Source organism: Elephas maximus, chromosome 4 (genome assembly GCF_024166365.1).
Source record: "Elephas maximus indicus isolate mEleMax1 chromosome 4, mEleMax1 primary haplotype, whole genome shotgun sequence".
NCBI lineage: Eukaryota > Metazoa > Chordata > Mammalia > Proboscidea > Elephantidae > Elephas > Elephas maximus.
Window position 1 is genome coordinate 112,777,366 of NC_064822.1, and position 17,586 is coordinate 112,794,951.

General features: G+C 38.0%; 1 protein-coding gene across 1 annotated transcript in view; it reads left to right on the plus strand.

Moving 5' to 3' along the window:
* Nucleotides 1-772: 772 nt before the first annotated feature.
* The window catches only part of LOC126076388 (olfactory receptor 6C2-like), a 37,809-nt gene continuing 20,995 nt past the window's right edge, over nt 773-17,586 (plus strand). Inside the window, exon 1 of the mRNA XM_049884921.1 lies at nt 773-1,708. Within this exon, the coding sequence (XP_049740878.1) occupies nt 773-1,708 (936 nt within the window). The remainder of the gene's footprint in view (nt 1,709-17,586) is intronic.

Genomic DNA, 17,586 nt, shown 5'->3' on the forward strand with positions numbered 1-17,586 from the left:
AAATGAATTGTGCATTAAAATATTTTCTGCACTGTGTATACCAGAGGACATTGAGTGTGAAATACAGACTATCAGGGAATCATAGAAAGAGTCAAAGGAGTAATCCAATGATGTAGAATTTTCATTAAAACATAAAATAAAGCAACATAAGCACATGCTTTGTCATAGTGATGGATTAGAAAACACAAGTTGCAGAGGGATTAACAAAGGCTATGTAAGGACACCAAATTCTTTGTTACACACTCACATTTTATCAAACACCGAGTCTTAAAGGAATGACATGAAACAAATGATTAGGTTTAAATATTCACCTTAAAATCGAGAATAATACTTATATGTAAAAAAAAAAAAAAAAAGTGTAATTTTGTTGAATCACACTGTACTGTGCACCAAATCTAATCATGTGGGAAACTCCAATCCTAAGTGTTGATTAAAATATGAAATAAAAGGATTGTTAGAATGGTAAATTGATTTTTTTAAATATTTTTAAAAATCTATCACAGAAATACAAAAAAGTAAAATCAACTACACAATTGAGAAGCCAAGCCCATCAGAGTATTGACAATATTAATTACCAATAAATAGAAGGTACTACATATGAATTAGCAACCACAAGCATGTAGCACCCCCCTAGCCACCACAATACAACAAATTGACAAATGTGTCATCCCTTGTAGTCATCGTTTATCACTCTCTGACTTTGATAGCATCCTATTCAATTAAAATATCTCTAAACTTAACATGAATATTGGATAAAATTTAGAAGTCAGTTATGAAAAACCACACAATAACAACCTTTATCCTGCTGGGACTGACAGATGACCCAAAACTTCAGATTCCAATTTTTATTTTTCTATTTCTTGCTTATATGTTGAGTATAACTGGAAATCTGACCATCATATCCCTCATTTTAATGGACTCCCACTTCAAAACACCCACGTACTTTTTCCTACAAAACGTCTTTTTAGAAATTTCATTCACATCTGCTTGTATTCCTAGATATTTGTACAACATAGCAACAGATGACAGATCAATTACTTATCATATTTGTGCGATTCAACTATTTTTCACTAATGTCTTTGGAGTGACAGAATTTTTTCTTCTCACTATCATGTCCTATGCCCGCTACGTGGCCATCTGCAAACCACTGAATTACGTGACCATCATGAGCACCAGAATCTGCAAGACACTTGTCCTCTGCTGTTGGATGGCTGGTTTATTGATCGTATTCCCACCACTTACTTTTTTCAAAACCTTGAAATTCTGTGACTCAAATCTCATTGATTATTTTTATTTTGATGCGTCTCCTATCCTGAAGATTTCCTGCTCAGACACATGGTTCATAGAGCAATTAGTTATTGTCTATGCTGTGCTCACTTTCATTCTGACGCTTATATGTGTTGTTCTGTCCTACATATACATTGTGAAGACCATTCTAAGGTTCCCCTCTGCCCAGCAAAGAAAAAGGGCCTTTTCTACCTGTTCTTCCCACATGATTGTGGTTTCCATCACCTATGGCAGCTGTATCTTTATCTATGTCAATCCTTCAGTGAAGCAATCAGTGGCTATTAACAAAGGTGTGACAGTGCTAATGACATCCATTGTTCCCATGTTGAACCCAATCATTTACACTCTGAGAAAAAAACAAGTGAGACAAGCCTTCAGTGATTCCTTCAAAAGAATTGCATTTGGAGGCGGGGCCAAGATGGCGGACTAGGTAGACACTACCTTGGATCCCTCTTGCAACAAAGACTCGGAAAAACAAGTGAATCAATCACATACATAACAATCTGCGAACCCTGAACAACAAACACAGATTTAGAGACGGAGAACGAACAAATATGGGGAAACAGCGATTGTTTTCAGAGCCTGAAGCCAGTGTACTAGTCAGATAACCTTTGGCGCCCGATTTGGGGCAGAGCCCAGGGGAGCAGACGGCACAAACAAGGGGCCCAGCCCTAGCCCCCAAACTCACTCCAGGAGGGGGCCCAGCCAGTTCATGAGGGTGGTGTGGCGACGCAGCCGGTGGGAGAAGTCCCCGGGAGGCAGCGACTGGTCTTGGAGCGGGCAGAGCAGCGTCTCAGCCGGGACATGCGGTTATGGCACAAGCATGGGGAGCTGCTCCACTCAACTGAACTAACCCTGGGAGGGGGCCCAGTCGGTTTTCGGGGGCGGCACGGCAACGCGGCTGGCGGGACGAGAAGTCCCCGGGAGGCAGGGACGGATTTTGGAGTCGAGAGTGCACCGTCCCAGCAGGGGAACCTTAACGTTGGGCGTGGGGCTGGCAGCGGAGGATCTGACCGTGACTCCAGCGGGCCAGACCCCCCGGGGGCACTCTCCACACAGCCAGCACACATAGGCGACGCGCCCCTCAGGAATCTCAGGTATAATAGTCATTCCAAGCAAGACAAGCAACTCTGGCTATATTCTGAGGTGCTACTCTCCTATCTCTCTGATCCCTCCCCCACCCTCCCCAGGCAGCTTCATTAACATCCGAATAGCCTGAGCCAGAGGGAGAACTCTGATAGGGATCTGACTGCATTTTTTTTTTTTAGCGGATTTTCTGGAAAAACTAGTTTCCCAGTGATGGCTCGGAGACAGCAGTCCATATCAAACCACATAAAGCAGCAGACCATGACAGCTTCTCCAACCCCCCAAACAAAAGAATCAAAATCTTTCCCAAATGAAGATACAATCCTGGAATTATCAGATACAGAATATAAAAAACTAATTTACAGAATGCTTCAAGACATCACAAACGAAATAAGGCAAACTGCAGAAGTCAAGGAACACACTGATAAAACTGTTGAAGAACTCAAAAAGATTATTCAAGAACATAGTGGAAAAATTAATAAGTTGCAAGAATCCATAGAGAGACAGCATGTAGAAATCCAAAAGATTAACAATAAAATTACAGAATTAGACAATGCAATAGGAAGTCAGAGGAGCAGACTCGAGCAATTAGAATGCAGACTGGGACATCGGGAGGACCAGGGAATCAACACCAACATAGCTGAAAAAAAATCAGATAAAAGAATTAAAAAAAATGAAGAAACCCTAAGAATCATGTGGGACTCTATCAAGAAGGATAACTTGCGGGTGATTGGAGTCCCAGAACAGAGAGGCGGGACAGAAAACACAGAGAAAATAGTTGAATATCTGCTGACAGAAAACTTCCCTGACATCATGAAAGACAAAAGGATATCTATCCAAGATGCTCATTGAACCCCATTTAAGATTGATCTAAAAAGAAAAACACCAAGACATATTATCATCAAACTCGCCAAACCAAAGATAAACAGAAAATTTTAAAAAAAGCCAGGGAGAAAAGAAAGGTATCCTTCAAGGGAGAATCAATACGAATAAGTTCAGACTACTCAGCAGAAACCATGGAGGCAAGAAGGGAATGGGACGACGTATACAGAGCACTGAAGGAGAAAAACTGCCAACCAAGGATCATATATCCAGCAAAACTCTCTCTGAAATATGAAGGCGAAATTAAGATATTTACAGATAAACACAAGTTTAGAGAATTTGCAAAAACCAAACCAAAGCTACAAGAAATACTAAAGGATATTGCTTGGTCAGAAAACCAATAATATCAGATACCAGCACAACACAAGATCACAAAACAGAACATCCTGATATCAACTCAAATAGGGAAATCACAAAAACAAATTAAGATTAATTAAAAAAAAAAAAAATACACATAACAGGGAATCATGGAAGTCAATAGGTAAAAGATCACAATAATCAAAAAGAGGGACTAAATACAGGAGGCGTTGAACTGCCAGATGAAGAGTGATACAAGGCGATATAGAACAATACAAGTTAGGTTTTACTTAGAAAAATAGGGGTAAATAATAAGGTAACCACAAAAAGGTATAACAACTCCATAATTCAAGATAAAAGCCAAGAAAAACGTAACGACTCAACAAACGTAAAGTCAAACACTATGAAAATGAGGATCTCACAATTTACTAAGAAAAATGTCTCAGCACAAAAAACTATGTGGAAAAATGAAATTGTCAACAACACACATGAAAAGGCATCAAAATGACAGCACTAAAAACTTATTTATCTATAATTACACTGAATGTAAATGGACTAAATGCACCAATAAAGAGACAGAGAGTTACGGACTGGATAAAGAAACACGATCCATCTCTATGCTGCCTACCAGAGACACACCTTAGACTTAGAGACACAAACAAACTAAAACTCAAAGGATGGAAAAAAATATATCAAGCAAACAATAAGCAAAAAAGAAGAGGAGTAGCAATATTAATTTCTGACAAAATAGACTTTAGACTTAAATCCACCACAAAGGATAAAGAAGGACACTATATAATGATAAAGGGACAATTGATCAGGAGGGCATAACCATATTAAATATTTATGCACCCAATGACAGGGCTGCAAGATACACAAATCAAATTTGAACGGAATTGAAAAGTGAGATAGACACCTCCACAATTATAGTAGGAGACTTCAACACACCACTTTCAGAGAAGGACAAGACATCCAGTAACAAACTCAATAGAGACACGGAAGACGTACTTACAACAATCAACCAACTTGACCTCATTGACTTATACAGAACTCTCCACCCAACTGCTCCAAAGTATACTTTTTTTTCTAGTGCACATGGAACATTCTCTAGAATAGAACACATATTAGGTCATAAAACAAACCTTTGCAGAGTCCAAAACATCGAAATATTACAAAGCATCTTCTCAGACCACAAGGCAATAAAACTAGAAATCAATAACAGAAAAACTAGGGAAAAGAAATCAAATACTTGGAAAATGAACAATACCCTCCTGAAAAAAGACTGGGTTATAGAAGACATCAAGGAGGGAATAAGGAAATTCACAGAATGCAACGAGAATGAAAATACTTCCTATCAAAACCTCTGGGACACAGCAAAAGCAGTGCTCAGAGGCCAATTTATATCGATAAATGCACACATACAAAAAGAAGAAAGAGCCAAAATCAGAGAACTGTCCCTACAACTTGAACAAATAGAAAGTGAGCAACAAAAGAATCCATCTGGCACCAGAAGAAAACAAATAATAAAAATTAGAGCTGAACTAAATGAATTAGAGAACAGAAAAACAGTTGAAAGAATTAACAAAGCCAAAAGCTGGTTCTTTGAAAAAATTAACAAAATTAATAAACCATTGGCTAGACTGACTAAAGAAATACAGGAAAGGAAACAAATAACCCGAATAAGAAACGAGAAGGACCACATCACAACAGAACCAAATGAAATTAAAAGAATCATTTCAGATTACTATGAAAAATTGTACTCTAACAAATTCGAAAACCTAGAAGAAATGGATGAATTCCTGGAAAAACCCTACCTACCTAAACTAACACATTCAGAAGTGGAACAACTAAATAGACCCATAACAAAAAAAGAGATTGAAATGGTAATCCAAAAACTCCCAACAAAAAAAAGCCCTGGCCCAGACGGCTTCACTGCAGAGTTCTACCACACTTTCAGAGAAGAGTTAACCCCACTACTACTGAAGGTATTTCAAAGCATAGAAAAGGACGGAATACTATCCAACTCATTCTATGAAGCCACCATCTCCCTGATACCAAAACCAGGTAAAAGACATTACAAAAAAAGAAAATTATAGATCGATATCCCTCATGAACATAGATGCAAAAGTCCTCAACAAAATTCTAGCCAATAGAATCCAACAACACATCAAAAAAATAATCCACCATGATCAAGTGGGATTTACACCAGGTATGCAAGGCTGGTTTAATATCAGAAAAACTATTAATGTAATCCATCACATAAATAAAACAAAAGACAAAAACCACATGATCTTATCAATTGATGCAGAAAAGGCATTTGACAAAGTCCAACACCCATTTATGATAAAAACTCTTACCAAAATAGGAATCGAAGGAAAATTCCTCAACATAATAAAGGGCATCTATGCAAAGCCAACAGCCAATATCACTCTAAATGGAGAGAACCTGAAAGCATTTCCCTTGAGAACGGGAACCAGTCAAGGATGCCGTTTATCACCGCTCTTATTCAACATCATGCTTGAAGTCCTAGCCAGGGCAGTTAGGCTAGACAAAGAAATAAAAGGTATCCGGATTGGCAAGGAGGAAGTAAAGTTATCACCATTTGCAGATGACATGATCTTATATACAGAAAACCCTAAGGAATCCTCCAGAAAACTACTGAAACTAATAGAAGAGTTTGGCAGAGTCTCAGGTTATAAAATAAACATACAAAAATCACTTGGATTCCTCTACATCAACAAAAAGAACACCGAAGAGGAAATAACCAAATCAATACCATTCACAGTAGCCCCCAAGAAGATAAAATACTTAGGAATAAATCTTACCAAGGATGTAAAAGACCTATACAAAGAAAACTACAAACCTCTACTACAAGAAATTCAAAAGGACCTACTTAAGTAGAAAAACTTACCTTGCTCATGGATAGGAAGACTTAACATAGTAAAAATGTCTATTCTACCAAAAGCCATCTATACATATAACGCACTTCCGATCCAAATTCCAATGTCATATTTTAAGGGGATAGAGAAACAAATCACCAATTTCATATGGAAAGGAAAGAAGCCCCGGATAAGCAAAGCATTACTGAAAAAGAAGAAGAAAGTGGGAGGCCTCACTCTACCTGATTTCAGAACCTATTATACAGCCACAGTAGTCAAAACAGCCTGGTACTGGTACAACAACAGGCACATAGACCAATGGAACAGAATTGAGAATCCAGATATAAATCCATCCACGTATGAGCAGCTGATATTTGACAAAGGACCAGTGTCAGTTAATTGGGGAAAAGATAGTCTTTTTAACAAATGGTGCTGGCAGAACTGGATATCCATTTGCAAAAAAATGAAACAGGACCCATACCTCACACCATGCACAAAAACTAACTCCAAGTGGATCAAAGACCTAAACATAAAGACTAAAATGATAAAGATCATGGAAGAAAAAATAGGGACAACGTTACGAGCCCTAATACAAGGCATAAACAGAATGCAAAATATTACCAAAAATGACGAAAAGAAACCCGATAACTGAGAGCTCCTAAAAATCAAACACCTATGCTCATCTAAAGACTTCACCAAAAGTGTAAAAAGACCACCTACAGACTGGGAAAGAATTTTCAGCTATGACATCTCCGACCAGCGCCTGATCTCTAAAATCTATATGATTCTGTCAAAACTCAACCACAAAAAGACAAACAACCCAATCAAGAAGTGGGCAAAGGATGTGAACACACACTTCACTAAAGAAGATATTCAGGCAGCTAACAGATACATGAGTAAATGCTCTCGATCATTAGCCATTAGAGAAATGCAAATTAAAACTATGATGAGATTCCATCTCACTCATTAAACCAAAAAGGACAAAATAATAAATGTTGGAGAGGCTGCAGAGAGATTGGAACTCTCATATACTGCTGGTGGGAATGTAAAATGGTACAACCACTTTGGAAATCTATCTGGTGTTATCTTGAACAGTTAGAAATAGAACTACCATACAACCCAGAAATCCCACCCCTCGGAATATACCCTAGAGATACAAGAGCCTTCACACCAACACATATATGCACACCCATGTTTATTGCAGCTCTGTTTACAATAGCAAAAAGCTGGAAGCAACCAAGATGTCCATCAACGGATGAATGGCTAAATAAATTGTGGTATATTAACACAATGGAATACTAAGCATTGATAAAGAACAGTGACGAATCTGTGAAACATTTCATAACATGGAGGAACCTGGAAGGCATTATGCTGAGCGAAATGAGTCAGAGGCAAAAGGACAAATATTGTATAAGACCACTATTATAAGATCTTGAGTAATAGTAAACCTAAGAAGAACACATACTTTTGTGGTTACGAAGGGGAGAGGGAGGGAGGGAGGGAGAGGGTTTTTTTTATTGATTAATCAGTAGATAAGAACTGCTTTAGGTGAAAGGAAATACAACACTCAATACATGGAAGGTCAGCTCAATTGGACTGGACCAAAAGCAAAGAAGCTTCCGGGATAAAATGAATGCTTCAAAGGTCAGTGGGAGCAAGGGCGGGGGTCTGGGGAACATGGTTTGAGGGGACTTCTAAGTCAATTGGCAAAATAATTCTATTATGAAAACATTCTGCATCCCACTTTGAAAGGTGGCGTCTGGGGTCTTAAATGCTAACAAGCGGCCATCTAAGATGCATCAATTGGTCTCAACCCACCTGGATCAAAGGAGAATGAAGAACACCAAGGTCACATGACAACCAAGAGCCCAAGAGACAGAAAGGACCACATGAACCAGAGACCTACATCATCCTGAGACCAGAAGAACTAGTTGGTGCCCGGCCACAATCGATGACTGCCCTGTCAGGGAGCACAACAGAGAACCCCTGAGGGAGCTGGAGATCAGTGGGATGCAGACCCTAAATTCTCATAAAAGGACCAGACTTAATGGTCTGACCGAGACTGGAGGAATCCCGGCGGCCATGGTCCCCAGACATTCTGTCGGCACAGGACAGGAACCATCCCCAAAGACAACTCATCAGACATGAAAGGGACTGGTCAGTGGGTGGGAGAGAGATGCTGATGAACAGTGAGCTAATTATATCAGGTGGACACTTGAGATTGTGTTGGCATCTCCTGTCTGGAGGGGGGATGGCAGGATAGAGAGAGAGGGAAGCTGGCAAAATTGTCACGAAAGGAGAGACTGAAAGGGTTGACTCAATAGGGGGAGAGCAAGTGGGAGTACGGAGTAAGATGCATGTACACTTATATGTGACAGACTGATTGGATTTGTAAACGTTCACTTGAATCTTAATAAAAGTTAATAATAAAAAAAAAAAAAAGAATTGCATTTGTTACAAAGAAGTAAGAGGATAGTCAAGTCCAGGAATAAATTATCAAGCTAGGAATAAAATATCAAGCTAAGAATAAACAATGGCATTCCAAATCTGTTTGTCTCTTCTTATTCTATTCACGGTAACCTTCCCAAACACTTATTACACCCAGGAGAAACACCCAGCACCACATAAGTGCCCTCCTTTTTGCTTCTCACAAAGCCTTTCAGGATAATATCCCTAATCAGAAGACATGATAATTTTTTTTTTAGTAAATGTAAGCCTGATTTTATTTCCAATCTAGCAAACAAAAATTGAAAATGAAACAAAATATAAAAAATGCAAACCAAATAGGAAAATAGCTTACCTTGAATTTTCTTGTACTCCCAGGAAAATACTTTATTTAAAATGTTTATTACCTCTTCTAATCTAAAATTGCCGAAATTTTTAATAATTGATTAAAACTTTTGAATGTCTAGTTGTTGGTAGGCCTTGTTCCAAGCAGAGACTAAAAATTGATAATATCCCTGAATTTCGTCAGCTCCTTAATAATTCTGTATAACTAAAATTTTAAAAGCATGCCACTTCCACTAAAAAGTAACAGTATATACTGTAAAAATAAATATAACAAAAATAAATGTATGTCCAAATAAATGTATGTGTTTTGAATAGAAGCAGAATTTAAGTGTTCATACACATATACATATAAACATAAAATACTGAAATTTTAAAATTAAAAAATTCATAGATCATACAGAAAATATCTTAAATAAGGTAAGTAAAAGCTTTTCCAAAAAAGCCATGAAAGTAAAAGCATAATGTCAAAATGATGATTACAGTTGAGAAAATAAAGTTATTAAGATTGGAAAAAATATCGAATTGCTCAAATAGAGTATAAATATCTGTTACAGGTTTGAGTCTCCAGAAACATATGTTCAAGCCCCAATCCCTGGTACCAGTAAATGTGACCTTATTTGGAAATAAGGCCTTAGCAGATGTAATTAGTTGGGTTAACACGAGGTCCTGCTGGAGCAGGGTGGGCCCTAATGCAATATGGCCACATTCTTATAAGACAAGGAGCCAGAAAGATGCAGAAGGAAAATGGAGGAGGGCATTGGAATTATACTCCCACAACCCAGAACAGTGACAAACTATTTGAAAATTTCTGTTGTTTTAAACCATCCAATTTTATGGTACTTTGTTAAGGCAGTCCTAGGGAGGAAATACAATGCCCAAACTCAAAATGTAACTAAATTAAGCAGTAATTATTTGTACATCATGGAAACTTACCATTTAAAAGAAATCAGGGAAACCAAACCAACAATATACATGGCTGTCTCAGGCAATTGGTTTAAAGCGCTTGACTGCTAACCAAACGTTGGTAGTTTGAAACCACCAGTGGGTCTGAGGGAGAAAGATGTAGCAGCCTGCCCCCATAAAGATTTACAGCCGTGGAAACCCTATGGGTTCAATAGGAGTCAGAATCGCCTCAATAGCAGTTGATAACAAAATTAATAGGTGCCCTGGTGGCACAATGGTTAAGCACTCAGCTGTTAACTGAAAGACTGGTGGTTCAAACCCACCTAGTGGCTCCACAGAAGAAAGGCCTGACAATTTGTGAAAAGACTACAGACCTCTTAAAGTTTACCTCCTAAAAAACATCCTATGGAGCAGTTCTACTGTGTCACATGCAATCCCTAGAGTTGCAATCAACTCCACGGCACCTGACAACAATAAGAAAAAGATAATTAGAAAAGAAAGTCCACATGAAAGTTATACTTAATTTTTGTCAATGAAATAAATGGCTTATAGATTAGAAGAACACAAAAAGTCCATTAATTTTCCTCAGAGAAAAGAACTCAAACAACTACTTAATAAAATTTCTTATGGATAAGATATCTTCCATCTTTCTGGTTTACAGACCTATAGCCATCCTTTCATGACACTCTTGGTATTTCCAGGATTTTGAATTTGGGGCTGTTCTACTCTGTCCCATACTGTTGCTATGGGTTTAAAAAAAATTTTTTTTTTTAATGTAAAAAATACTTTCCCCCTCATTCTTCAATTTACTTCTATTCTTCATTTAGGTCTCAGTTTAAATGTTACACCTACGGCTGTTTTGTTTCTTCATCACCCACCACACAAACACACACACCAAGTCTGGAGAAATTTCTGTCCTACCTGCTGTTTTGACCTAAGCGTTTTCTTCTATAACACCAATCTCACTAAAATTTGCTGTTTATATGGTTTATCTAAAATCTACCATAAAGGCAAAAACTTCATTTGTTATGCACGCTTGATTTTGCATAAAACACTAGGTTTTATGCAAAATATTTTTAAAGAATTTTGAATCAAGATTTAACTGGCTATATTTGATTTATGTTTAGATATGACAAGGATTAAAAACTGTTATTTAATTTACAAAGAGATAATTTAGGCAAACTATATTTATAACCTTATCAATTATATGTATTTACATCTATATGTGTGTGTGTAAATACATACCGTACCCATTGTCATTGAGTTATTTCGATGCATAGCAACCCTACAGGACAGGGTAGAACTGCCTTGTAGGGTTTTCAAGGAGTGGCTGATAGATTAGAACTGTTGACCTTTTGGTTAGCAGCCAAATTCTTTACCACTGCACCACCAGGCCTCTGTGTAAATATATAAATATAAGTATGTACATAATATTTATATTATAATGGATAATCTTCCAAAAATACTTGGGATGATTGTTAATTCTTTGTCTCATAGGTGGGTAAAGTGTTGGAAACAGAGTTCAAATCCTGTTTCATATGATTACAGGGTCTATGATTGCTATAGGGCATGGCATTGCTTCTGCAGGATTGCACACATAATTACCAAGATTATCTCAAGGAAAACCTAAAGAAAATTTATTTTTATTTAAACACCCAATGTTTAGATCATGAAAATGGCACAACATTTAACAAGTATAGGTAAATAATTTTATAATAAAACAAAATTAATTACTCAAAATATTTCATTATTTGATATGAAAATTTATTATGTTAAAAATTGCAATGTCATATTGAAATAACTTATTGTATTTACTTATATCCTATAAGGTCCCTATGATTTGGAATTGACTCAATGGAAATAGGTTTGGTTTTGGTTTATATCCTGCAAAAATATATTATTTAAAAAATATGTAATGGAATAAAGAAAAGCTAATGCTCTAATGTATAGCAATAAGGAAAAGAAAGGTTTGGTAAAAGTCAGTGAGCCAAAAGTCCTTTACAAATACAGTTTAAAGTAAAAAAAGTTAAAATTTTATTGGAAGGAAGAAACGAGAACTATGAGTATCATAATTTTCCTAGTTATCAAGACAAGGCCCACTAAACATTAACCCACAAAGAATGAAAGAGAATGATATTCTGGAAAAAAAAAAAACTCAGCCTCTAAAGAAAAAAAAAAATTTGTTTTTTTTTTCTAAAGAGGGAGGAAAAATTGAGGGCTGGACTCTAGACTGCTCCTCAGTGTCAGGATTCTGGCTTTTCTATCCCTGTCCCTCCCAAAGTCAGATGTCTTTTCTACTGGAAAAGATCTTACCTAGGATTTTCAAATTCATGACTATTTGAAAATTGAATTGTTTATCAGATGCCAAAATAAATTCACCCATGTGTTGAGCCAAAAGTCATTGATTTGGCCATTCTGAGGAATCTGTGGGGCAAAAGAGAACTACCATGGGGAATCTGCATAAAAAAATATTAAGTCAGCCAAGTTTTGTACCCAAAGGAGAGAATATTACTATAGCTTAGTCCAGAAATCTGGCAACTATTGCTCTGGGATTTTTAGGTCTATGAATACCATTTCTAACAGGAAATTTCAATTGAATTTTTTCCTTTTTTATCATTTATAGAAATATCCTTGACTCTATTTTGAAAATCCAGTGCCTCACAGGCCTTCGAAGCTCTGTGTCTTAGTTATCTAGTGCTGCTATGACAGAAATACAAGTAGATGACTTCAACAAAGAGAAGCTTATTCTCTCTCACAGTCTAGTAGGCTAGAAGTCTGAGTTCAGGGCATCATCTTCAGGGGAATGTTTTCTCTCCCTGTCAATTCTGGAGGAAGGTCCTTGTTATCAATCTTCCGTTGGTCTAGGAGCTTCTCCACACAGGAAAACCAGATACAAAGGACCTGCTCTGCTCCAGGTGCTGCTCTCTTGGTGGTATGAGGTCCCAACTCTCTGCTCACTCTCGCCATCCTGGCTTTCAAGGAGCACACTAACTGTACTTCTTGCGAGACAGACTTCTTCATTCTTGTGGAAATCCAGGGTATATTCAGTATTCTGCTCCAACACCATAAATCAAAGGCATCAATTCTTCTTCAGTCTTCCTTATTCATTGACCAGCTTTCACATGCATATGAGGTGATTGAAAATATCATGGCTGGGTCAAGCACATCGTAGCCCTTCAAAGTGATATCTTTGCTTTTTAACACTTTTAAAGAGGTCTTTTGCAGCAGATTTGCCAGTGCAATACTTTGGTTTACTGACTGCTGCTTCCATGGCCATTGATTGTGAATCCAAGTAAAATGAAATCCTTGACAGTATGAGTCTTCTCTCCATTTATCACAATGTTGTGTATTGGTCCAGTTGTGGGATTTTTGTTTTCTTTATGGTGAGGTGTAGTCTACACTGAGGACTGTGGTCTTTGATCTTATTAAGTAAGGGTTTCAAGCCCTCCTCACTTCCAAGCAAGCAAGGTTGTGTCAGGGGTATATCACAGGTTGTTAATGAGTCATCCACAAATCCTGATGCCACATTCTTCTTTATATAGTCCCGCTTCTTAGATTATCTACTCAACACACAGGTTGAATAAGTATGGTGAAAGGATGCAACCCTGACTCATACGTTTCTTGATTTCAAACCATGCAGTATGACCTTGTAAATTTCGAATGACTACCTCTTGGCATAGGTAGCGGTTCCTCATTGAGCCCAGTTAAGTGTCCTGAAATTCCTAATACATTATCCATAATTTGTTATGATCTACAAAGCCTAATGCCTTTATATAGTCAATAAAATACAGGCAAACATCTTTCTGGTATTTTCTTTCATCCAAGATCCTTCCGACACGGGCAATTATATCCCTTATTTCACAACCTCTTCTGAATTTCTGTCTATTCCTGTCAGTGTGCCCCTACAACCATTTTTAAATGATCTTCAGCAAAATTTTTCTTGTGTGTGATATTAGTGATGTTGTTCAATAATTTCCGCATTCTATTGGATCATCTTTCTTTGGAATGAGTAATAATGTGGATCTCTTCCAGTCAGTTGGCCAGGTAGCTGTCATCCAAACTTCTTGGCATAGACGAGTGAGCACTTTCAGAGCTGCATTTATTTGCTATACCATCTCAACTGGTATTCCTTCAGTTCCTGGAGCCTTGTTCTTCATCAATGCCTTCAGTGCCGCTTGGCCTTCTTCTTTCAGTACCATTGGTTCTTTCTTATATGCTACCTACTGAAATGATTGAACATCCAAATGATTGGTACAGTGACTGTGTATTCCTTCCATTTGCTTTTGATGCTCCTTGGGTCATTCAATATTTTGACCATAGAATCGTACAATATTAGAATCAAGGCTTGAATTTTTTAGCTTGAGAAATGCAGAGCGTGTTCTTCCATTTTGGTTTTCTAACTCCAAGTCTTTGTACATCTCATTAAAATATTTTCTTGGTCTTCTTGAGTTACTTTTTGAAATCTTTGGTTCAGCCCTTCTATTTCATCATTTCTTCCATTGGTTTTAGCTACTCTCCTTTCAAGAGCAAGTTTCAGAGTATCTTCTGACTTCCATTTTGGTCTTTTTTCTCTTTCCTGTCTTTCTAATGACCTCTTGCTTTCTTCATGTATAATATCCTTGATGTGGTGCCACAACTCATTTGGTCTTCCTGTGTACAACAGAACAAAACATTACCAATCCTGCGCCATCCTTACAATCATTGCTATGTTTGAGCCCATTGTTACAGCCATTGTGTCAATCCATCTTGGTATAGGTCTTAGTCTTTCACAGACCCCCTACCTTACCAAGCATAATGTTCTTCTCTAGGGACTAGTCCTTCCTGATAACATGTCAAAAGTATGTGAGACAGAGTCTGGCTATCCTACCTTCTAAGGAACATTCATACTCTACTTCATTCAAGACAGCTTTTGTTTGTTCTTCTGGTAGTCCATGGTATATTCAATATTCTTGTGCAGTCCATAATTCAAATACATCAATTCTTCTTTGGTCTTCCTTATTCATTGCCCAGCTTTCACATGTATATGAGGTGATTGAAAATACCTTGGCTTGAGTCAAGCATACCTTAGTCAGCAAAGTGACATCTTTTTTTTCAACGCTTTAAAGAGATCTTTTGGAGCACATTTGGCCAATTCAATATGTCCTTCAATTTCTTGACTGCTGCTTCCATGGGCATTGATTGTGGACACAACTAAAATCAAATCCTCAACAACTTCAATCTTTTCTGTTTAGTTTGCCAAAATATTACATTTTAATGGATATCCAGGATAAAACCAAAACAAACAAACCCTTTGTTGCCAAGTCAGTTCTGACTCATAGCAAAAGTAAAGGACAGACTAGAGTGTTCCAAATGATTTCCAAGGAACCACTAGTGGATTCAAGCTGCTGGCCTTTTGTTTACCACCTGAACTCTTAATCACTGCCCCACCAGGACTCTATCCATTATGTAGATCCAAAATTTAACATATTACCTAATTTTCATTGATATATTTACCATTATTTACTATGATTGATTTATTTAGTGACCCATGAATTCTTTTACAATGCGAAAATCTCTGAAATCCAAAAGAGCAGTAAGGACTCAAGCAGTCACACTTTACGTAGGTTATTTCACCAAATCTTGCCTCTTAGTAGTTTGGGAATAAAGGATATTACACTGTCTGGAGAGCCCTAGTGGTACAGTGGTTAAAGTGTTTGTTGCTAACCTAAAGCTCAGCTGTAAAAACTCACTAGCAGCTCTGTGAGAGAAAGGTGTTGAAGTCTAATTCCATAAAGATTTACAACCTTGGAAAACTTATGGTGCAGTTCTACCCTGTCCTATAGGGTTGCTATGAGTCAGAATTGATACAGCTGCAAAGGATTTGGTTTTGGTATCAGTGACTGGAGGAAAAGAAAGATTTTTGGAACAAGAACCCTGCCCAGGCCATTCAAGTGTGGGGACATTACCAACTGATGCTCTAAGTGTTTTTAGGTTGGGGAGCAGAAGATGGAAAGGAATTGGTGGCTTGTAGAGTTAGTGCCTTCAAGTACATCATGCAGAGTGGCATGGTAAGTGTGATACTAAGGAGAAAATCATGATATTACTTAGTCAGGCCTCCTTCCCTAGCACGATAATCATTTAACTATGGGAATTGGTCACAGAGTGGAAATTGACAGAGCCCTTATCCACAGAAAGGCAATATTTTACAGAAAACACATGAAACCATTGACATGACAAATTAATTGGGTCTCCAGGAAAAATTCCTTTTCACTCACCAATTTCATAAAGCTATGAACCTGAAAATACTTATTCAAGACTGAAATTTTTGCTTAGACACTATTATAAATAATTGGTCATAGTTTAGGAAGTGTTATGAAGCAGCTATTGTCCAAAACTTAGATTAAGAAACCCCTGAGCTTTTTACAAAAATATCTTACTGAAGAATGTCTTGACAAGATATAATTATCTGCTTCTAAAGTAAAATGGTTGAAGAGGTACAAGGTAGGCATTTCCATTAAAAATGGGAAAAATTGGAGGGAAATGAGGAATAATAGGCACCAAGCAAGTCAGCAGAACACTTTACATTACTTCTCAAGGCTTGAAAATAATCCTCTCTGCTCTGAAACCATTTACGCGATGACTCTGCCCTCCAGACTCTGATGATGGCTACATTCTCTGTATTCTAGTGGAAGCCTCTTGGCCTTAGGCTTCAGCTTAGCCTTCCAGGTCAAGTGGAATGGCAACTCTGTTCACTAAGATTTTGGCAGCCCTATTCTTCTAGTTCATCTCAGTAGCAACTCCAGCCCCTTGGCTCCAGGAAGCCCCATTCTGCACCTAGGGCATAGCAGCCCCACCCCCTCACCTTTGGGCACTGGTTCTAGCCCAATCGCGCTGTCACTTGTGAAAGGAAGCCTCATACCTCTGAACCGAGTTGGTGAAGTTCTGACTTTTTGAAACCTAGGAGACTGTGGCCCCACCCTTTAAAATTCCAGAGGCCATGGCACCCCCTTTGAAACTCCAGAGGTTATGGCCCTACCCTTTGAGACTGTGGCAGCTCTGCTTCCTGTGTTTCTTGTCTCTTCACCTTCTGCTTCCTAATTCCTTGCCTGTCAGTGTTTTGGGCTTTTTGGCCAGCCTGACATCTGCCCTGCTGGGTAAGTGTTTCAATGCTCTTAAGGTCTAACGATGAGTGCCTGGAGGCACCACACTCTGCCAGTAACTTCACCGAAAAGCACTCAACTCTCTCTCTCAGTGGGTCAGATCTTGCACTGACTCCTGCTGCCCTCCTGGTTCTGCTGCTGCATTTTCTCTGCTGCCATTTCTCACAGTCTGCTCTATCTCTGGCGTTACTGCTCTCCTCGCTTCTTTCTGAGCCCTCACCAGAATTGTCTTTGATATCCATAATTCCACTAGCAGTCTCTTCAAGGCAATCTAAGTTTTTACTATTAGGCATTTTAAAACTCTTCCAGCTTCTTCTACCCAT